Genomic DNA, 19513 nt, shown 5'->3' with positions numbered 1-19513 from the left:
AAATTTTTGATATTACTCTTGTATTATAGATTATATCACATATTTTTCATCCATTGAAAATATTTTCATTTCTTGTCGGGTTCTTGACTTGGTTATAGATATCATTTAACTGTATATCAAGCAAATAAAGCTATTTTGCTAAGTGTCTAAAGAGCTGATGTGGCTTTATAGCTTTATAGCTTTATAGCTTCCAGAGTGCAAAAATTAGGAGTGATGCTGGGCACAGTGGTGCACACTTGTAATACCAGTGGCTCAGAAGGCTGAGGCAGGAGGATCAGGAGTTCAAAGTCAACCTCAGCAACTTAGTGAGGCCCTAAGCAATTCAGTGAGACTCATTCTCTGCTGATGTTACTGAACACCACAGATTGGATAAATCAAAGACAAGAAAAGTTAATTTGCCTCATAATTCTAGAGACTGGGAAATCCAAAAACCAGTTGTTGCCGAGTGGTAAGAGTCTCCATACTGCATTATAATATGGCAGAAGGGTAAGCAAGAATACAAGAAGCAGAGAGAGAGGGAAAGAGGAAGCCAAATGTATAACAAACCCACTCTCGCAATAACCAACCCACTCCTGCTATAATGTCATTAATCCATTCATGATCTAAGTAAGCACCTCTTAAAAATACCATCTCTTGATACTATTTTACTGGTGGTTGTTTCAATATGAGTTTTAGAGGGGATATTCAAACCATAGGATTGACCAAAAATGAAAATGCCTCAACTAAATAAGTTTTTACTTAAAATGATGTGTAACACCAGACTAACATAATTATATATCTCTACCCACTCTCTCCAGAATTTTTTTTGCAATAATCAAAATGGCTACCAAAATTACAAAATATATTATCATGAATGAAAACCACATCTTTTTCTCCTTTTGAGACTCTGATTTTAAGTTAACGGAAAAACAAAAAGTGATGTAAAATTCCAGACATTAAGAAAGTTTCCATACTGCTCAAGGGACCCATACACCAACAAGACATAACAATCATAAATATATATGCCCCAAACAATGGTGCAGCTATGTTCATCAAACAAACTCTTCTCAAGTTCAAGAGTCTAATAGACCTCAATACAATAATCATGGGAGACTTCAACACACCTCTCTCACCACTGGACAGATCTTCCAAACAAAAGTTGAATAAGGAAACTATAGAACTCAATAACACAATTAATAACCTAGACTTAATTGACATATATAGAATATACCACCCAACATCAAGCAGTTACACTTTTTTCTCAGCAGCACATGGATCCTTCTCAAAAATAGATCATATATTATGTCACAGGGCAACTCTTAGACAATATAAAGGAGTAGAGATAATACCATGCATCTTATCTGATCATAATGGAATGAAACTGAAAATCAACGATAAAAGAAGGAAGGAAAAATCATGCATCACTTGGAAAATGAACAATAGGTTACTGAATGATCAATGGGTTATAGAAGACATCAAGGAGGAAATTAAAAAATTCTTAGAGATAAATGAAAACACAGACACAACATATCGGAATCTACGGGACACATTGAAAGCAGTTCTAAGAGGAAAATTCATTGCTTGGAGTTCATTCCTTAAAAAAAGAAAAAACCAACAAATAAATGATCTCATACTTCATCTCAAAATCCTAGAAAAAGAAGAGCAAAAGAAGTAGAAGGCAAGAAATAATTAAAATCAGAGCTGAAATTAATGAAATCGAAACAAAAGAAACAATTGAAAAAATTGACAAAACTAAAAGTTGGTTCTTTGAAAAAATAAATAAAATCGACAGACCCTTAGCCATGCTAATGAAGAGAAGAAGAGAGAGAACTCAATTTACTAGCATACGGGATGAAAAAGGCAATATCACAACAGACACTTCAGAAATACAGAAGATAATCAGAAATTATTTTGAATCCTTACACTCCAATAAATTAGAAGATAGTGAAGGCATCGATAAATTTCTTAAGTCATATGATCTGCCCAGATTGAGTCAGGAGGATATAGACAACCTAAACAGACCAATATCAATTGAGGAAATAGAAGAAACCATCCAAAGACTACCACTTAAGAAAAGCCCAGGACCGGATGGGTATACAGCAGAGTTTTACAAAACCCTTAAAGAGGAACTAATACCAATACTTTTCAAGCTATTTCAGGAAATAGAAAAAGAGGGAGAACTTCCAAATTCATTCTACGAGGCCAACATCACCCTGATTCCTAAACCAGACAAAGACACTTCAAAGAAAGAAAACTACAGACCAATATCTCTAATGAACCTAGATGCAAAAATCCTCAATAAAATTCTGGCGAATTGGATACAAAAACATATCAAAAAATTGTGCACCATGATCAAGTAGNGCAACTAAGAACAGAGCAGGGAGGAAGAGCATGAGAATAAGATCACCATTAAACACGGACGAGAGGTGGGAGGGAAAGGGAGAGAAAAGGGAAATTGCATGGAAATGGAAGGAGACCCTCATTGTTGTACAAAATTACATAGAAGAGGTTGTGAGGGGAATGGGAAAATAAACAAGGAGAGAAATTAATTACAGTAGATGGGGTAGAGAGAGAAGATGGGAGGGGAGGGGAGGGGGGATAGTAGAGGATAGGAAAGGTAGCAGAATACAACAGTTACTAATATGGCATTATGTAAAAATGTGGATGTATAACCGATGTGATTCTGCAATCTGTATTTGGGGTAATAATGGGAGTTCATAACCCACTTGAATCTAATGTATGAAATATGATATGTCAAGAGCTTTGTAATGTTTGAACCACCAATAAAAAAAAAAAATACCACAAAAAAAATTTCCTTAAAAAAATGTAGCTTAAAATTGCCTCATTAGGGCTGGAGATGTGGCTCAAGCGGTAGTGCGCTCGCCTGGCATGCGTGCGGCCCGGGTTCGATCCTCAGCACCACATACAAAGATGATGTGTCCGCCAAGAACTAAAAAATAAATATTAAAAAATTCCAAAAAAAAAAAAATTGCCTCATTATAATGTGGGGTTTATAATACATGTGTAAGAAAATAAAAATAATTCAAAGGACCAATGAAAATGGATACAAATGAAACTACCATAAAGTTCTTATATTTATGATGTAAGTGTACAGTAAAACAATGTTAATTCTAAGCAGACTAGGCTAAATTAAGAATGTAAATTCTAATTGCTAGAGCAACCATTTTAAAGATATAAAGAGACTGTAAATAAGAATAAAACAGAAGAAATAAAACTGGACAAGATGAACAAAAAGGAGATAGAAAATAAATTGCAAGATGACAGACAATCCTACCACATCAATAATTATATAGAATGCAAATGGACAAAACTCTTTGATTATAAAAGTACAGATTATCACAATAAATTTTTAAAAAGCTATCCATAAGAAATGTACTTTTTAAAATTAATTTTAACTGATACATAAAAGCATAAAAGTACAATACATGTATACACCGTATAATATTTAAATCTGGTTAAACATATCTAACATGAAAATTTTCAAACTTCTTGTAGCTCTTTGAAATGTATAGTACATTGCTGTTCATAGTTACTCTACTATGTAACAGAACAACAGAACTTCTTGTTCCTAGTTAACTATAACTTAGCAGCTATTGAGCAACCCTTTCCTACCTGTCCCTGGCCTCTAGAACCATCATTCCTGTCTCAATGTCTACGAGATCAACACTTTTAAATCCAACATGAGTGAGATCATGTGGTTCTTCTTGTCTTTCTGTGCCTGGCCAATTTCACTTAACATAATTATCTCCAGATCCATCCATGTTGTCAAAAATGATAAGATTTCCTTCTTTTAAGAGATATATACTTAAAATATATAACTATAGATGGGTTGAAAATAAAAGGATGGGGGAAGAAAGGTATGCAAATGGTAAATACAAGAAAACTGGTGTGGCTGGATTAATATTAGACAACATGGACATTTAAACAAGGACTAGTAACAGAAATAAAGACACACATCTCATAATAAATTTGATGATTCAAAAGGTAAACATAACAACCCTAAAAGTATATATACCTAATAACAGAGCTCCAAAATACACAAAGGAAAAAATGACATTCTAAAGGAACATGAATATGGAGACATATCCACAATCATATATGAGATTTTAAATAACCTCTTGGTAATAAATAGAATCAATAGACCAAAAACAAAACAAAAAAGATCTGAAAAAGCTATCAACCAACTTGATCTGACATTTGCACCAACATCTGCGAATACCAATTCTTTTAAGTGAATTGAACCATTTACCTAAAGATACCTAAAATAAACTATAAAATCAAAACCTCATTAATTTTAAAAAAACAAAAGGACTTACAATAGATACTCTAAAAAATTTTCAAATGATAAAATAACAATAAAACACCCAGAAAAGTACTAAATGTTTGGAAATTATACATCTCAATCAAAATAACATTCCACTCTATATGACAATAGTCACAAAGGGAATTAGAAAATACCTTAACATCAAAAAAACAAGGCTGTTTCTTAAGAAGGATTAATAAAATTGGAAAACTCCTTATAAGACTTGAAAGACAGAAGAGGAAGAAAGTAAAGAAAAAGAAGGGGAGGAGGAGAACAAAAGCAACAGGAAAGAAAACAAAAATAATCCATATCATGAATGAAGAATGAGATATAACTACAGATCCTACAGACACCAGACTGAGGGGAAAAATATTCAACTTTTTACCAATAATTTTAGAAATTCAGTGTATTTGTTTGGTTTAATACTTCTGAGTAAACTCCTTAGTATCTCAGCTATTATCTTGAGCAAGAGGAGCAAACAGACGCACTAAAAGAATACATACATATTATATGATTATATAATATCCTAAAATTGCAAAAGCTGACACATGGTGATAAAATCAGATAAGGGAGTGCACCCGGAACAGCAGGAGAGAAGTATGGAAATGACTATAAAGAGATGTGTAAGTGGGCTGGGGCTGTAGCTCAGTGGCAGAGTGATTGCCTAGCATGTGTGAGGCACTGAGTTCTATTCTTAGCACCCATAAAAATAAAGAAATAAAATAAAGGCATTCTGTCCATCGACAACTATAATTAAATAAATAGATAGATAGATAGATGGATGGATGGATGTGTAAGTATTTCTGGGATGATATAAATATTCTACTTCTTGACTGGAGTAATGGCTACACATGTATACAAATTGTCAAAAAATCCCCACACTATATATTTATCATCTGAATTAAAGAGAATGCAAATTTACTGAAATAAAATTGATTTTTAAAAATAAATCAGTGAAAGAAAAAAATAGTAGAAAACAATGTAAATTTAGTTAGTCTTAATAGAGAGGATTATTTGGTGAGTTACATATAAAGTTAAAATAATATAAAAATTTTTAAATTTAGAAAGGTCTTTAAAAAATATTTAAAACTCTATTATATATCTCAACAGGATAAAACATGGACCAGGAAATGAGCTAGATGCTTTCATACATTATACCTCACAAAGACTGTATCTTTCATTCATGCTAAGCACTAGCATGATGGGTTTGGGAAACAGTTATGAAAGTGAAAAAAAACAATAAATCTGGAGCAGGAGGACCTGGGTCAAATAAGAACTATAGAAGATGTATTAGCTTTGTGACCTTAAGTTACTTTTATCTCAAGTTTCTTCATCAACTCCAAGGCTGATGTGAAGATTAAGAAATATTATTTAGGGCTGGGGTCATGGCTCAGTGGTAGAGCACTTGCCTAGCATGTGTGAGGCACTGGGTTCAACTCTCAGCACCACATATAAATAAATAAAGGTCCATTGAAAACTAAATATATATATATATATATATATAATTTATATATTATATATATATATATATATATAATATATATTATATATATATTATTTAAAAGTATCTGGTAGGACTGGAGTATAGCTCAGTGCTAGAGTGCTTGCCTGACATGCACAAAGCCCTGGGTTCACCTGGTACCACAGAAACAAGAAGAGGAAGGAGAAAGCCTTGAATATGAATACTGGTCATTACTCATAGTACATTAACAACAGACACTGGTTGAATGAAAAAAATTGAAGCGGATAAACAACATGGACAGCAAAATAAGCAGAAAGGGAGGAAGTGAGAGGGAGAGGGAGGGAGTGGGGGAGAGGGAGAGAGAGGGTGGGAAGGGAGAGTTTCTAATCAAATTTTCCCTATGGTTAGAAGGATACAGAGTGGAACAAAGGCTTCCAAAGCATGATGACCTAATACCATGTTCCTACTGTAAGTAGTATGTTCAGTGGGTAGAATAGACTTAGGCTCACCTCTCAAAATGAATAAACTATACGTGGGTAACAGATGCTTCAAGAGTGGCTCAGATGTGACCTGTTGAGTATATCAGTCTCATGTATACACCAATAGTGAAGGCACCACAAAATGGGTAGTGCAAATGGATGGCTACTGTTGCTCATTTCTAAACTTTTGCTTTGTTGCCTGAGCTAACAAGCCCTTGTGCTGGCACAGAGCATGAAAGGGAAACTATAAGTCTACCTAAGATTCTAAGGGATTTTTCCCAGGTTCCAAAGAATTGCAGCAGCCTTTCACTATGGACCGCTGAAATATGAACGCCACTAAACAACCCACTGTTCAGTGTTCTGTTCTTTCTTATTCTTAGATTTTCAGAAATTTGCTCTAAATGGAACAGTAAGAGCAGATATTTTCTGGTCCAGTAGCAGTGATGAGGGCAATAGCACCATTAATGCCTAGCAGGCTGGTTTTCATTAGTGTTCCAGAGATGATCTACCAGGTCTAACAAAACTTTCAAGAAATACAGAGTATAAAATTCAAAAGGGTAACTACAGTGTATGGCCCACATTTTTTTTTAAAGAGAGAAAGAGAGAGAGAGAGAGAGAGAAGGAGGGAGGGAGGGGGAGAGAGAGAAAGAGAGAGAGAGAATTTTTAATATTTATTTTTTAGTTTTCGGCAGACACAACATCTTTGTTTGTATGTGGTGCTGAGGATTGAACCCGGGCTGCATGCATGCCAGGCAAGCGCACTACCGCTTGAGCCACATCCCCAGCCCTGGCCCACATTTAAGACCAGGGAAGCCAGGTATCTTCATCTAAATGTGAGCCCCTAGTAGGGTTGGCCCCTAGAATTTAGCCTTTAATCACAGTGCAGTATGATAAGCTAACATTAAGAAGTTTAAAGAGATATGGGGGCACACAGGAGAAAATGGGCCAAGTGGTAGAGGAAGAAGTGGTTTCAGGAAAATATTCCTGAAAAGGGTGATGCCTGTGAATACAAAGACACCAAGGAGTTATTCAAGTCATTTTAGGCAGGTGCACAGCACATACAAAGATACAAAAGCTTGGATGATATCAGCCACAGGACTATATATCATTCCATATTACTGGAGCCTGTGGGGTAAAAGAAAAAGAAGATGGTAGAGGGCTGGGGATATAGCACCATTAGTAGAGTGCTTGCTTTGCATACACAAGACCTTGGGTTCAATCCCCAGCACCACAAAAAAAAAAAAAAAAAAGGTGATGATGATGGTAGAGACACGGGAAGGGTCTTAGGAAGGACTTTTTGGAAGTCTTAGGAAGGATGATTGAGGAATTGAAGAATTTATACTTTATCTAGAAGAAAAAGAGAAGCAACCAAAAGATTTTTAAGCAAGCAGCACCATAATCAAATTAACACTTTTAAAAGTTAGTTTTGCAACAATGTGGAGGACAGATACAGTAAAGAAAAGAACTCTCAAGACTGAAGGTAAGAAAAATCTCAAGCACAACTCTGAGGTTTCAAGATTGCATGTCTAAATGGATAGATCTGCTATTTGTAAAACTAAAGAATAAGTCAATCTACATTTGAAAGTATGAAAAACAATACCACACTAATTTTTTTTTAATTGACACAAAAGCAGAAGCTGCCTTAAATAGTATGGGTACACATCTCTGAGAAAAATCCAAAGCTTAAATAAGTCAGAGAAATAAGTCCTGTCTAACATATGTTGATGAATGAATAATCAAATAACACAAAAGGCAATTCACTAACAAGAGAGCCATCTACTGCCTTATAAGAATAGTGCAACAATGAAACGCCACAGGAAATGTGGAAGAAAGCCAAGAGTTTTTGACTAGTTTGTACTGTACATGTATTCACAAAATATCTCACACCTCCCACAAAAAAAAAAAAAAAATTAAGTGGTTAGAACTTTTAATAATAGACAAATGCTTTCATTTATTTATTCTTCCTAAATAACATCAATCTAATACAAAACATCATTTAAATATAAAACACTTACCTGCCATCATTGCTATCATACTGGCTTTATAGACATTAGTGAGAGAGCCGAGTTCTCCTGTTGCTAAGATAGTTTTGAGATGAGCCTCCCCACAGGCCTTGCGAAACTGACGGATCTCATCATACAGAGCTGGGGAAGAAAATAATTGAGGCAGTTACAAAGCAGGCAAGTGATAACATAACTTGGCAGCCGTTTAGAGCTGGTAGAACCCATTTCAGATTTAGGAAACATAAAACATTTGTCACTTTCTAAAAATCACCCCAATTTAATATTGCCTAGAGCATTCTGTTGCAGTTCACATCGTGTTACAAGGAATGCTTAGTTTGCCACTAGGAAACCATTTCTCAGCCCTGGCCCCAGGTCCAGAGTCATGGAGCTTTTTAAATATTGTTATAATGCCATGCAGATTATAAATAATTTCCACCTCTTCCATATGATAGTTGACTTATCAGAAAAAAAAATTTAACATACATAAAGTTGTACACCAAACTGCAAACTAAAAATAAAACAAAACACAAGAATCCGTAGGTCTCTATTAATTCTTTCATTCACATATAATAGGTTCTTTTGTTGGAGTACAAAGCAGACCTTTCCTAAGAGTCCTGCTAATAATAACAAAGATAGAACCTTTTGATCCACTATCTACAAGGGTTTATATCTATATATCTGACTAAAAAGTGTTGAGCCTGATCACGTATTACTAGATGTATATGCATAAGGCTATCCACAGAGGCATTCGATGATGCAGCCTTGAATCTATTTGTCTATAGCCACACCACATCTGGCTTTCTAGAGCTCCATACAGTACCCAGAAAGCATCTTGATTTTTAAAAATTATACACACACACACACACACTCCAAAAAACTATGTATATAACAAGATAAGACTGAATTAAAACAATTCATATTCAAAGTAACAGAATTTTAGTAAACAAATAAGATGTAATGAGTATTAAATTTTTGAAGAATTATTTTACAGGCTTTTGTCAATGACATCAGTGGATCTGGGCTTTTACCCTATACATCAGTGAGCCACCTTCATTTATAGAACTTAAGACTAATGTCACACTGTCAAGACTAAGATGGGCTTTTTCTTTCCCATGTGTATGTGTATGTCATACATAGAAAGCAGTTTTGTAAGCACATGGACTAAACTGAGCAAGAGAAAAACATTTCACAATAAGGGTTAGGATTAGCATTTTTAATGCCATGATGAGAATTCTATAATTTAGAGATTTACCCTAATACACATAAAAGATTACACTTTAGCTTCAAATCAGCAAATTCAGTCAAAACCATAAAAGTTAAAATAAAATAAACAAAACTTGCCTTCCCAATCCTAGAAAGCCTGAACTTAATTTGAAGCTTGAAAGTGAAAACTCAATTTAAAAAAAAAAAAAAAGATATTTTATTCAAGGAGATATTTTATACAAGGAGATATCTTATACAAGATGCTTGGTAAATTTAGAGATTTGTTACCACCAAGAGATGGTAACCATTCAGTCCTTTTCTGAAAATATTCAATCCTTAATAATGAGTAGTTTCAAGTCCTAGAGATGATCTGAGATGCCACATAGCCTGCCTGACCCTGTCAGTTTTCATCCTAACCCATGAGAAAGTTGTGTGATCCACACATCCAGTATGACAACTTGTGCAGGAATGTTATAAACTGTAACGGCCTATGCAGCAATAACAATTTACATTCTTTTAACTCAGAAAATGAATCTTGGATGGAATGGCATTTCTTGAGCCACTGACTCTAAAAAGAGAAAATTGTTTTCTAAGAACAACTGACAAGGCAATCTCCTGATCTAAAAATTCAAGAGTGCTAATCCATAGTAGACTTGTGATTTAATGGTTTTCTTTCAAAATAAAGTATTAACATTAAAAGTAGGCTTTAGAGTCAAATAAATGTGCACTTAAAACCCAGCTCCACCATTTCTTGTAGGACCTCAAGCAAGTTACTTCTCAGCCTCAGTTTCATCCTTACAGTATCAATAATAATATGTAGTTTAAAGGGTTACTATGAAAATGAAAAAAAAAGAAGATATATGTAAAGTACTTTATTGTCTGACATACTATAAGCAATCAAAACTTTAATCACTAAAAGTTCAGAATTCTAATAAAATTAGTTTCCATTAAGTGGTGTGTGATAAAAGTCATATCTTATTTCGTGGCCTGATCCAACTCATTGTACCAAAAAGAAATTGTTGTATGGATTAGTACTTACAAATCAGTGAGTCATCAGATAAGGCTTGAAAATATTTTATTACAGCATTGGCTAAAGTGAACTCTGGCCTGAATAACAAATTCTTAAAACACTGATAATAATCATATTTATGAACAAAACTATCATCCTTTTTCTAAAGAGTACTATCAATGAATTTCTTTACCTACTATTAATATTAGACAGAAAATCTAGATGTATTTATGATTTGTCCAGTTATTAGTCATTTGGAAGTTAGGCTATTTTATCTCTGACCCAGAGTGAACCAAAAAGTGGTCACTTAGAGCTTAACTGGATTTAACAAATAGACAATCAGTGCCCTCTCATTCTTTAGCTGCCAATTTCCCGGTGATTTTTCTCAAATCGTTTTAGTGACCTATTTCACCCACATAACAAGATCAAGTTTCCCTCAGAAAATATCTTTTTTTTTTAAGATTCAACATTTGGAAAGTTATCATTTCCTTCTGTTACCATCCTGCCCAGACTATATGGGAACAATTAAATCAAAACATCTACAAATCTGGCCTTTCTTAAATGTGATATTGTCTCCCTTGAGTGACTGCTCCTACCAGGGCCTTTGAATCTTACTAAAAGATGCAAAGATGAAACAAGAGTTAGATTTCCTTTTTTATTACAGCATCAGCCTAGCAGCAGACCCATGGGTCCTGTGGCCCAGTGGCTGGCCACTAGCCAGCTCTCTGGAACAGTGCTGGCCATAGCAGCAGCACTATCAGTGGTACTACGGACAAACTTCCTATGGTACAGTTGAGCTGCATTCTCTGCCAACTGGTCTTCCATGGTCCTTTTTTTCAATGCCTAGTTCTCCAGGCTTCTTGCTTATTCAGTGAGCCACTCCAGGACTTCCTAATAAATCTCTCTTCATCTTAACTTAATCAGAACTGGATCCAGTCATTTTCAACCTGTAATTCTAGTATGACAAATATTTACTGAGGAAAGATGGTATAATGGACAATAGTGTACATTTTATACCCCAGCTCTACCACCAATTTGTTGTTTGATTTGAGCAAGTTACTTAACTCTTAGGCTTTGTTCTAGGTTCTTCATCTATGAAATAGGGATAATCGAAATCTGTACCCTCATAGAGGTATTATGAGCACCAAAGAAGTTAAAACAGATAAAGAGGGAAGGAAAATCTCTAGTGTCACCTAGAGTTAATAGTAATCTAGGAAAGTCAGCTACTTGTGTTCCTATTGCTGGTAGTGAGTGTTACTGTTACAGGAACTACTGACCTTATTAAGTTTGAATAGCAAGGAACTTAGAAAAGCAGAGACCACCACCTAGGCTTCTTTAAGAATATAAAATGCAACCTCTTTGCAACACTAGAAAAGCAATCTGGAAGAAGGTTACATAGATTGAAAAGTTCCAAAGTCATTCAGAAACATAAAATAATAAAGAAAAAAGGTTGCATAGATTGAAAAGTTCCAAAGTCATTCAGAAACATAAAATAATTTTGCATAATTCAATTACTAACAACAATTTATAAATTGTTCTGTGAGCCTCTGGATAAAAACAAGACCGGCACATCATGTTGCAATAGAGTTCACAGGTTTGAATCAGAATTTTCCAGTACTTTACTTGGCTGCTAATTAGATGTGTTCCTTGGGAAAGTTACTAAACTTCTCCAAGCTTCATTTTTCTCCTCAAGATTACACAAGGGGCTGGGGATGCGGCTCAATGGTAAAGTGCTCGCCTAGCACGTGGAAGGCCCTGGGTTCGATCTTCAGCACCACCACATAAAAAAAAATAAATAAAATAAAAAGGTTTAAAAATTTTTAAAAAGTAAAGTTAAACCTTTTAAAAAAAAAAAAAAGATTACACAAAACAGCCCTACCTTTATAGCTCAAACACTTCTAAAATTCTAGGAATAAATGTAATTATTCAAATGATTATGAAGGTGATCAATAAATTATGCTTCCCACTGGTCCACCTTTATAATAAGTACATGTAAAATAAAGAGAAACACTGATTTACTCTAAATACTTAGGCTGCATACCTAATACCAAACAGCCTCCAGTTACTGACTTAAAGACAATTCTGACAATTGTGGCAGCTCTCAGCTGGAGGGAGGCAGAGGGGTAGAGTACTCTCAGCTACTCACTGCTATAAAGGTTGAGGGAATGACATATCACTGGGGCCTAGGGAAACTCTTTGCTCATATGCTGCTCAATCAGGGGTTGGGGTAGGGCGAGGAATAAGGTGTAGTCCACTGTGTCAGAAAAAGTGAAGGACATCCTAACCAGTGAGGATTGGGAATTCTGGGATTAGGGAGAACTTGCTGAACACCACCACCCGTGCTGGGTCAGGGAGAGAGCCTGCAGGGTCTAGACATTGTCATATATAAGACAATTGATCAAATAGAAAAATATTGACCAAATAGATGAATACATTGAGGTAAGAAAAGTAAAATTTCTCACTGGCAATAAAGAAGTGCATAAATACAGAAAAGGGAAAGGGAAGACTAATCCTTGTGATATTGGATTGTAATAGAGGTTGTCAGTAATGAAGTCATAGGTACTAATATAAATCCATAGGGAGAGAGACTGATAGATGAAAGAAGGATAGAAGGATAGATGGATGAATGGATAAATAAACAGCTATAGATGTATATATGTTTACATGTGTGTATGTGTGTGTGTGTTTTGCATGTGGATTTCCTAGATCTATCCTCTAAGAGAGTCTAGAAATAAGAACATCTCAATAACTTAGCATCCAGATCCTGGTTTTTAAAAACACTCTTCAATAAAAGGAAAAAGAGCTCCTTGGAGAAATGGCCAACTCCAAGACTGTTGTTTTAGTCAGCTTTTTCACAGCTCTGACTAAAGGACTCAACCAGCACAACTGTAGAGAAAGAATTATTTGAGAGCTCATGAATTCAGAGGTCTTAGTTCATAGAAGGCTGTCTCTATTCCTCAGGACTCGAGGTGAGGCTGAGCATCATGGTGGAAGAGTATGGCAGAGGGAAACAGCTTAGATGATGATCAGAAAGCAGAGGGAGACTCCGCTCTCCAGATACAAAATATATACCCCATAGCTATGACCCCAATGAACCACTTTCTCCAGCCACACTCCACCTGCCTCCAGTTACCACTCAGTTAATCCCAGCAGGGATTAATTCACTGATTAGGTTAAGGATATAACCCAATAATTTCTCCTCTAAACCTTCTTGCATTGTCTCACACATGGGCTTTTGGGGGACACCACATCTAAACCATAATAGAGGTACAAAAAGTCAAAGATAAGCCTGAAACATCTTTTACAATAAAGCAAGAAGGTTCTCAAAGAATGATGGAAACATCAAAAGCACACAGGAGCCAGTTTGAAGCAGCTCCTACTGGCCATATCAGGGACAATCTGAGTATCAAAATAAGTAACAATCATATAAGAATTATAACCAATTAAGTAAAATAGAAATATATGAATCCTTACAAATGGAAGGGAGAGAAGGAAGAAAAGAGGGAGTCAGGAAGACAGGAAGGACGGGAGGCAGGAAGGAAGAAGGAAAAAATGAAGAGAGACAAGGAAATGCCAACTAAGTATAGATGAAATAATGAAATTAGAAAATCACCATATGGTAACTATCAAAGTAATAACTGAAGAATTATCAATGGATGATAAAATAGTGAATAAAAGCTAGGTGAGTAACAAGATATTAACATAGTCTCAAAATATCTCCATTTATAATGTGTATTAACTACTTATTAAAATGCAAAATACTTATTAATTTTACATTTAAAAACTTGGCAAAAATCATCCTAGCCAAATAAAAGTAAAATTGTTAACAACTGGAAAAATTAACATTTTGTGACTCCTGAAATAATGTACTGAGAAGAACAGAGCAAAACTTCTGTGTGATTCCTGTCAAAAATGAATAATTTGAAGCTAATAATGAGAAAAACCCAAAACAAATCCAAACTGAGATATATTTTACAAAATAACAGGCCTTTAATCTTCAATGACAAGGAAAGACAGAGAACTGTTTCAGACTGAAGAATAAAGAGACATTTAACAACTGATCCTAGACCTAATAAAGAACACCACAGGAACAATCTGCAAAATCTCAGCAAAGACTTTGTACTTAATGGTGTGCTGTGGCTTGGTACAAGTTCTTTTTAGGAAATACAAGTATTTTAAGGGTAAGGGTCAACAGGTCTGAAACTTAATTTTAAACAGTTCGAAAAAAACTGTGTGTATATGTGTATGCAAATAAAGAGAATAAGCAAAGGACAGAAATGGTAAATGAGGTTGATTTCTACAATAAAGGACTGCATAAAGAGCAAACTGGAGTCTCATATACAATTTTTGCATCATTCCCGTAAGTTTAAAATTACTCAAAAATAAAAATTAAAAATACATGTTTGAAACCGGGGCCAGTGGCACACACATGTAATCCCAGGAGGCTGAGATTAGGAGGATTGCAGGCTCAAAGCCAGCCTCAGCTACAGCGAGGTGCTAAGCAACTCAGCGATACCCTGTCTCTAAAGTAAAAAAAATAGGGCTGGGGATGTGGCTCAGTGGTGAGTGTCCAGTACCCCACCCCACACCAAAATATACATGTTTGACATGTTTATTATAATTTGTTTAGCATCTAAGCATTTTTTTAAATGGAAAGACTATTAAGACTATCAACCACTCTACAGTTCTTAAAGTTTCAAAGAACGTGATTATATGTGGGAGATATTATTTTGTAACCTGTTTTTTTTTTTTCATTCAATATATCATAGGTACTTTCCATATTTATAAATATAGGTCTATAGCACAATTTTTATCAGTTATACAATCTGCTATCACATTGACATAAAGATTAATTCAAGCATTTTCCTATTATTAAATACTTCAGATTCCAGATTTTTGCTATTATAAATAATACTTCAAGAAAGTCCTTTCAGTTAAGCCTTTGCATATATCATGGCCCTATTCCATAGAGTCTTTATTACTATTTTCTGCTCACATACTCATGTAATATATGTTCGTTGTTAAAAATTCAAACATTATAAAACTGAAAATTCTCCATTAAAAAAAAAGAAAAGAAAAGAAAGAACAATTCTTGCCACATACCAGAAAAATATTAATTTGGAATATAAAAGATGGCTGACAAATGAAAATGGAATTCAAATACTCAACTGTAAATTAGTCAGAATAATGCAAAACTTAACAAAACATGTACACCAGAGAATTGGCTGGCATAGTGATGTTATATTAAAAACCTGATAATAAATGTTTTGACTTATAATGAGGTTTTCAGGAGTAGTGAAAAGTGGGTGTCCTAGAAATCCAGGATATATTACATTGCAGATGCTTAATCAATATCATGGCAAAACTTGCAGAGGCCTCGTCTCCTGCCTGTCCCCCCACATCCCTCCTACTACTGTCACACTGATGAGAAGTGGATGTCATAACATGACCTCTGTTCAGCATTCCCAGTTGAAAAACAAGTAAGGCTGCCTTGGTGGAGCGTTTGCTGACAGGAGTCAAGGGAACTCGGACTCACTGGGAAAGGCCTGTGTGCATCAGAGTATAGATCCAAGCAGTGGATAGGAGCAAAGGAGGTCATATTGCATCTGTTTTGTTTCTTCAATTTAACTTTTAACTGATAAATAAAAACATAACAATTATACATATTAATGCTGTACCATGTGTTGTTTTGATACATTTTCAATACATTATACATTGAGAAGCTTTTAAATCAGGGTAAATATATTTACTCAAACATTTGTCATTTCTTTATAGTGAAACATTTAAAAAGATGTACACACACACACACACACACAGAGTTATAATCATCCTACTATGCAGTGAACACCAGAACTTTTTGCTGCTATCTAACTTAGCACCCACTGATAACCTTTCCCTCAGCTTCCACAATAGTTTAGCAACTGGCTCTAGCTTCTGCAACACTGCCCCCAGCTGCCAACAGGACCTATAGCATTTTACTTCCCTCTAAAATTACTGGGTTTCTCTCCAGGTTCCATCTAAAAGGAAAGTCTATTCTTAATCTTGAAGTAGCTGAGAATACGTTAAGTTTTTTGGAAAAGCACTACTCCAGATGTAGACAACCTAGTAACCGTAGTAAATAAAGTCTGCATGTGTAGAATGGCATATTATGCAAGAATCTGTATACTTAGAAACCATGTATTCATCTAAAAGCCAGAAAGCGGAATTCTTTTTATATTTCATGCTATTCAAAAGCAGTTAAAAAAATAATTGCTAATGAACATATCTAAGCAATTATTTTTGAGTACCAGAAAGATGTTCAACACTGCACAAAAATGGCCTTAAAATAACTCTTAAGATAATTATATGTACAGTAAAACACTTAATATAAAATTGTACAGCCACCTTTAGTACTAAAAAAGTCACAAAATATTCAAGAACACAGCTTCATCCATCAAAGCAACTAATTAAACTTGTAAGATGAAAATAGAGATGGGCTAAAATACCAGGTAGTAAAAAAACCTACAAGAAATAAAACACACACACTTTTATCAATAGTATTTGAAGTTTTGAAGAATCATAGCATAAAAACAAAAACCATAAAAGCACAGAGCTGCCATAAGTATCTACAGAATTTCTCTGTTATAAACAACCCTCAATACCAAGAAACCACAGATTATAGATTATGTGATTCCTCCCTAAAAAGTATATTAGATTTAGAAATGCTTTTCTGATGAAATAATATAATTAACAGCTCTATAAAAGAAAGAAAATAATTTCTTTTCAGAGATGTTCTATCATTCTTCTTGTGTAAAAATAAGCAAATAAGAAAAATAGATTATTGATCAGATTCAACATTTTTAGGATCCACTTCAAGTAAGAAAATGAAAGACATCATAGCCTTGGCCATGAAATTTCATTCTCTCACCCTGAAACTCTTGAGAGCTATGAGGTTTATACTCCACAAATCAAGTTTAAGAGAACAACTCAGGGAAGAGCAACTGAAAGAGATGAAAAGCACAGGAGGCTGTGGGTACAGGAGACAGACAATACTTTCAATTGCTACGCTAATTGTACTTTGGGGGAAAATATCACAGATGGTCTCATAGAAATTATTAACAAAGTTGGGAAATATAAATACTTAAATAGATTCTCTCTAAAAGAGATTTTTAACAGAATTCACTAATTTTAGATGTATACATCTATATCACAGATGGTCTTAAACAGGTCTGCTGGTGCTCCAGTGTGGAATGGGTATGCCAAATCGAGGTTAGGTCCTGAGCTCAAAGAACAAGATTCCTGAGTAAGGTCTGAATTAATAGCATTTCCATGTTATTGGTAAATATATTAGGTACATATATGCAGCACAGAAAGGTCATTTTAAAAAGTGGAAAACCACCTCTATGTATTTACACACTATAGAATGTAGGTAATTTTCAAAACCTACTCAATAAGGTTTATGTGATAACAAATCTTTCTGGCAAATGCTCTCTTCAAAGAACATTTGAGAAATGTAACATAGATGCCAACTTCAACATTACCATAAAGACACATGGTATTACACATACCAGTCATAGGAATAACACTCACTGAAATTAACATTCAATGAAACTGAGTAACACTCAATGAAAATGCCACAACTCACAGTCTGCACAGTCTAGCCTGTTCCTCGCTCACATCCAACTCTTAATTCTGATTTTGCAGATGCACCCAGCAGTGGGAGAGATTCTGTGAGAGGAAGAGCTGGGTAAAGTACTCAGAAAATGTTTGTCTAATGATTCTGAGAACCATCAATACACCCCACAGTGTATCCAGTTAAAATCACCGTCCAAATTATATGTGTACATGTCTACCTTCAGATGGAGAGAAGTGAGAGAAGTACTGTCAGAAAAGGAAGCATGTGATAGCAAACTTAATATGACCCACCAGGAAAAAGCTGAATTGCAAATGACCAGACTAAAAGGACCAGAACAATATCAACTAAAAAGGTCTATATACCGAAAAACACAGCAGTCTGGACTGTCAGCTTTGTGGCGAATCACCTCAAGGATTTCAGTAGCTCCTGAAAGCATCATTATAATCCCAGATAATATGAAAATTACTGACAAACTAATTCTAAATAATCAGAAAACTTTAAACTTTATTGAATAGAAATCATTAACAAAGTAGGGAGGGGCTGGGGATGTGGCTCAAGCAGTAGCATGCTCACCTGGCATGCACCCGGCGCTGGGTTCGATCCTCAGTACCACATACAAATAAAGATGTTGTGTCTGCTGAAAACTAAACAATAAATATTAAAAAATTCTCTCTCTCTCTCTCTCAAAAAAAAGTAGGGTAATATAAATACTTTAATAGATTTCTCTCTAAAAGAGATTCTTAACAGGATTCACTAATTTTGAATGTGTACATTTATAGCAACAATGGATGAAAAGCAACATGGTTTAGTGAAAAAATGGAATATGAGTTCGAAGTCAGACGGACCCAGATTCTAGTGCTCAGAGGTCTGTCAGCCTTTGTTATAGGGAACATAACTCAAATCAACTTTCTAAGAGAGTGTGCAGAGTCTAAGAAGAGGTTGTGCTGGGACAGAACATTGCAGGGATGATAGAGGAGGTGGAGGAGCTTTCAACCCAGTGAGAAACATAAAGGAGAATCTCAGGATATAAAGTCACAAAGCCATGATGGTGTTTCCAGAAGGAAGAGAGAGTCCACTGTTGCAAACTGCTGAATAAAGCTAAGTCAACAACCAAGGAGAATTCACTGGGCACAGTTAAATGAAAGGTCATTATTATCTTGATTAGAAGTTTTCAAAACAAAGAAATAGGACTCTTTCAACAATTTCAGTCCTAAAGATTAGGCTGTAGCTCAGTGGTAGAGTGCTTGCGTAACAGGCATAGGCCCTGGGTTTGAGCCCAGCACCACAAAAAGAGAAAAGAAAAAAGATTTTCAGTTATAAAGACGAAAAAAAGAAAGTCAAGTTTAGCTGAGGACAAAGGGGATGTTGGCATGTGAGGGTTTTTGTTTGTTTGTTTTGTTTTTTTAAATGTGTAAGAAAACCTTAAGTGTGCTTAAATG

The 19513-nt window shown here is 35.0% G+C and overlaps 1 protein-coding gene across 1 annotated transcript in view; it reads right to left on the bottom strand.

Annotated features, from left to right (window-relative positions):
- Positions 1–19513, bottom strand: part of Dera (deoxyribose-phosphate aldolase) — a 105568-nt gene that overhangs the window by 41573 nt on the left and 44482 nt on the right. Inside the window, exon 7 of the mRNA XM_048787185.1 lies at positions 8260–8388. Coding sequence (XP_048643142.1) covers positions 8260–8388 — 129 coding nt within the window. The remainder of the gene's footprint in view (positions 1–8259; positions 8389–19513) is intronic.

Source organism: Marmota marmota, unplaced genomic scaffold (assembly GCF_001458135.2).
Source record: "Marmota marmota marmota unplaced genomic scaffold, marMar, whole genome shotgun sequence".
Lineage (NCBI taxonomy): Eukaryota > Metazoa > Chordata > Mammalia > Rodentia > Sciuridae > Marmota > Marmota marmota.
This window is presented reverse-complemented; position numbering and strand designations above follow the sequence as displayed.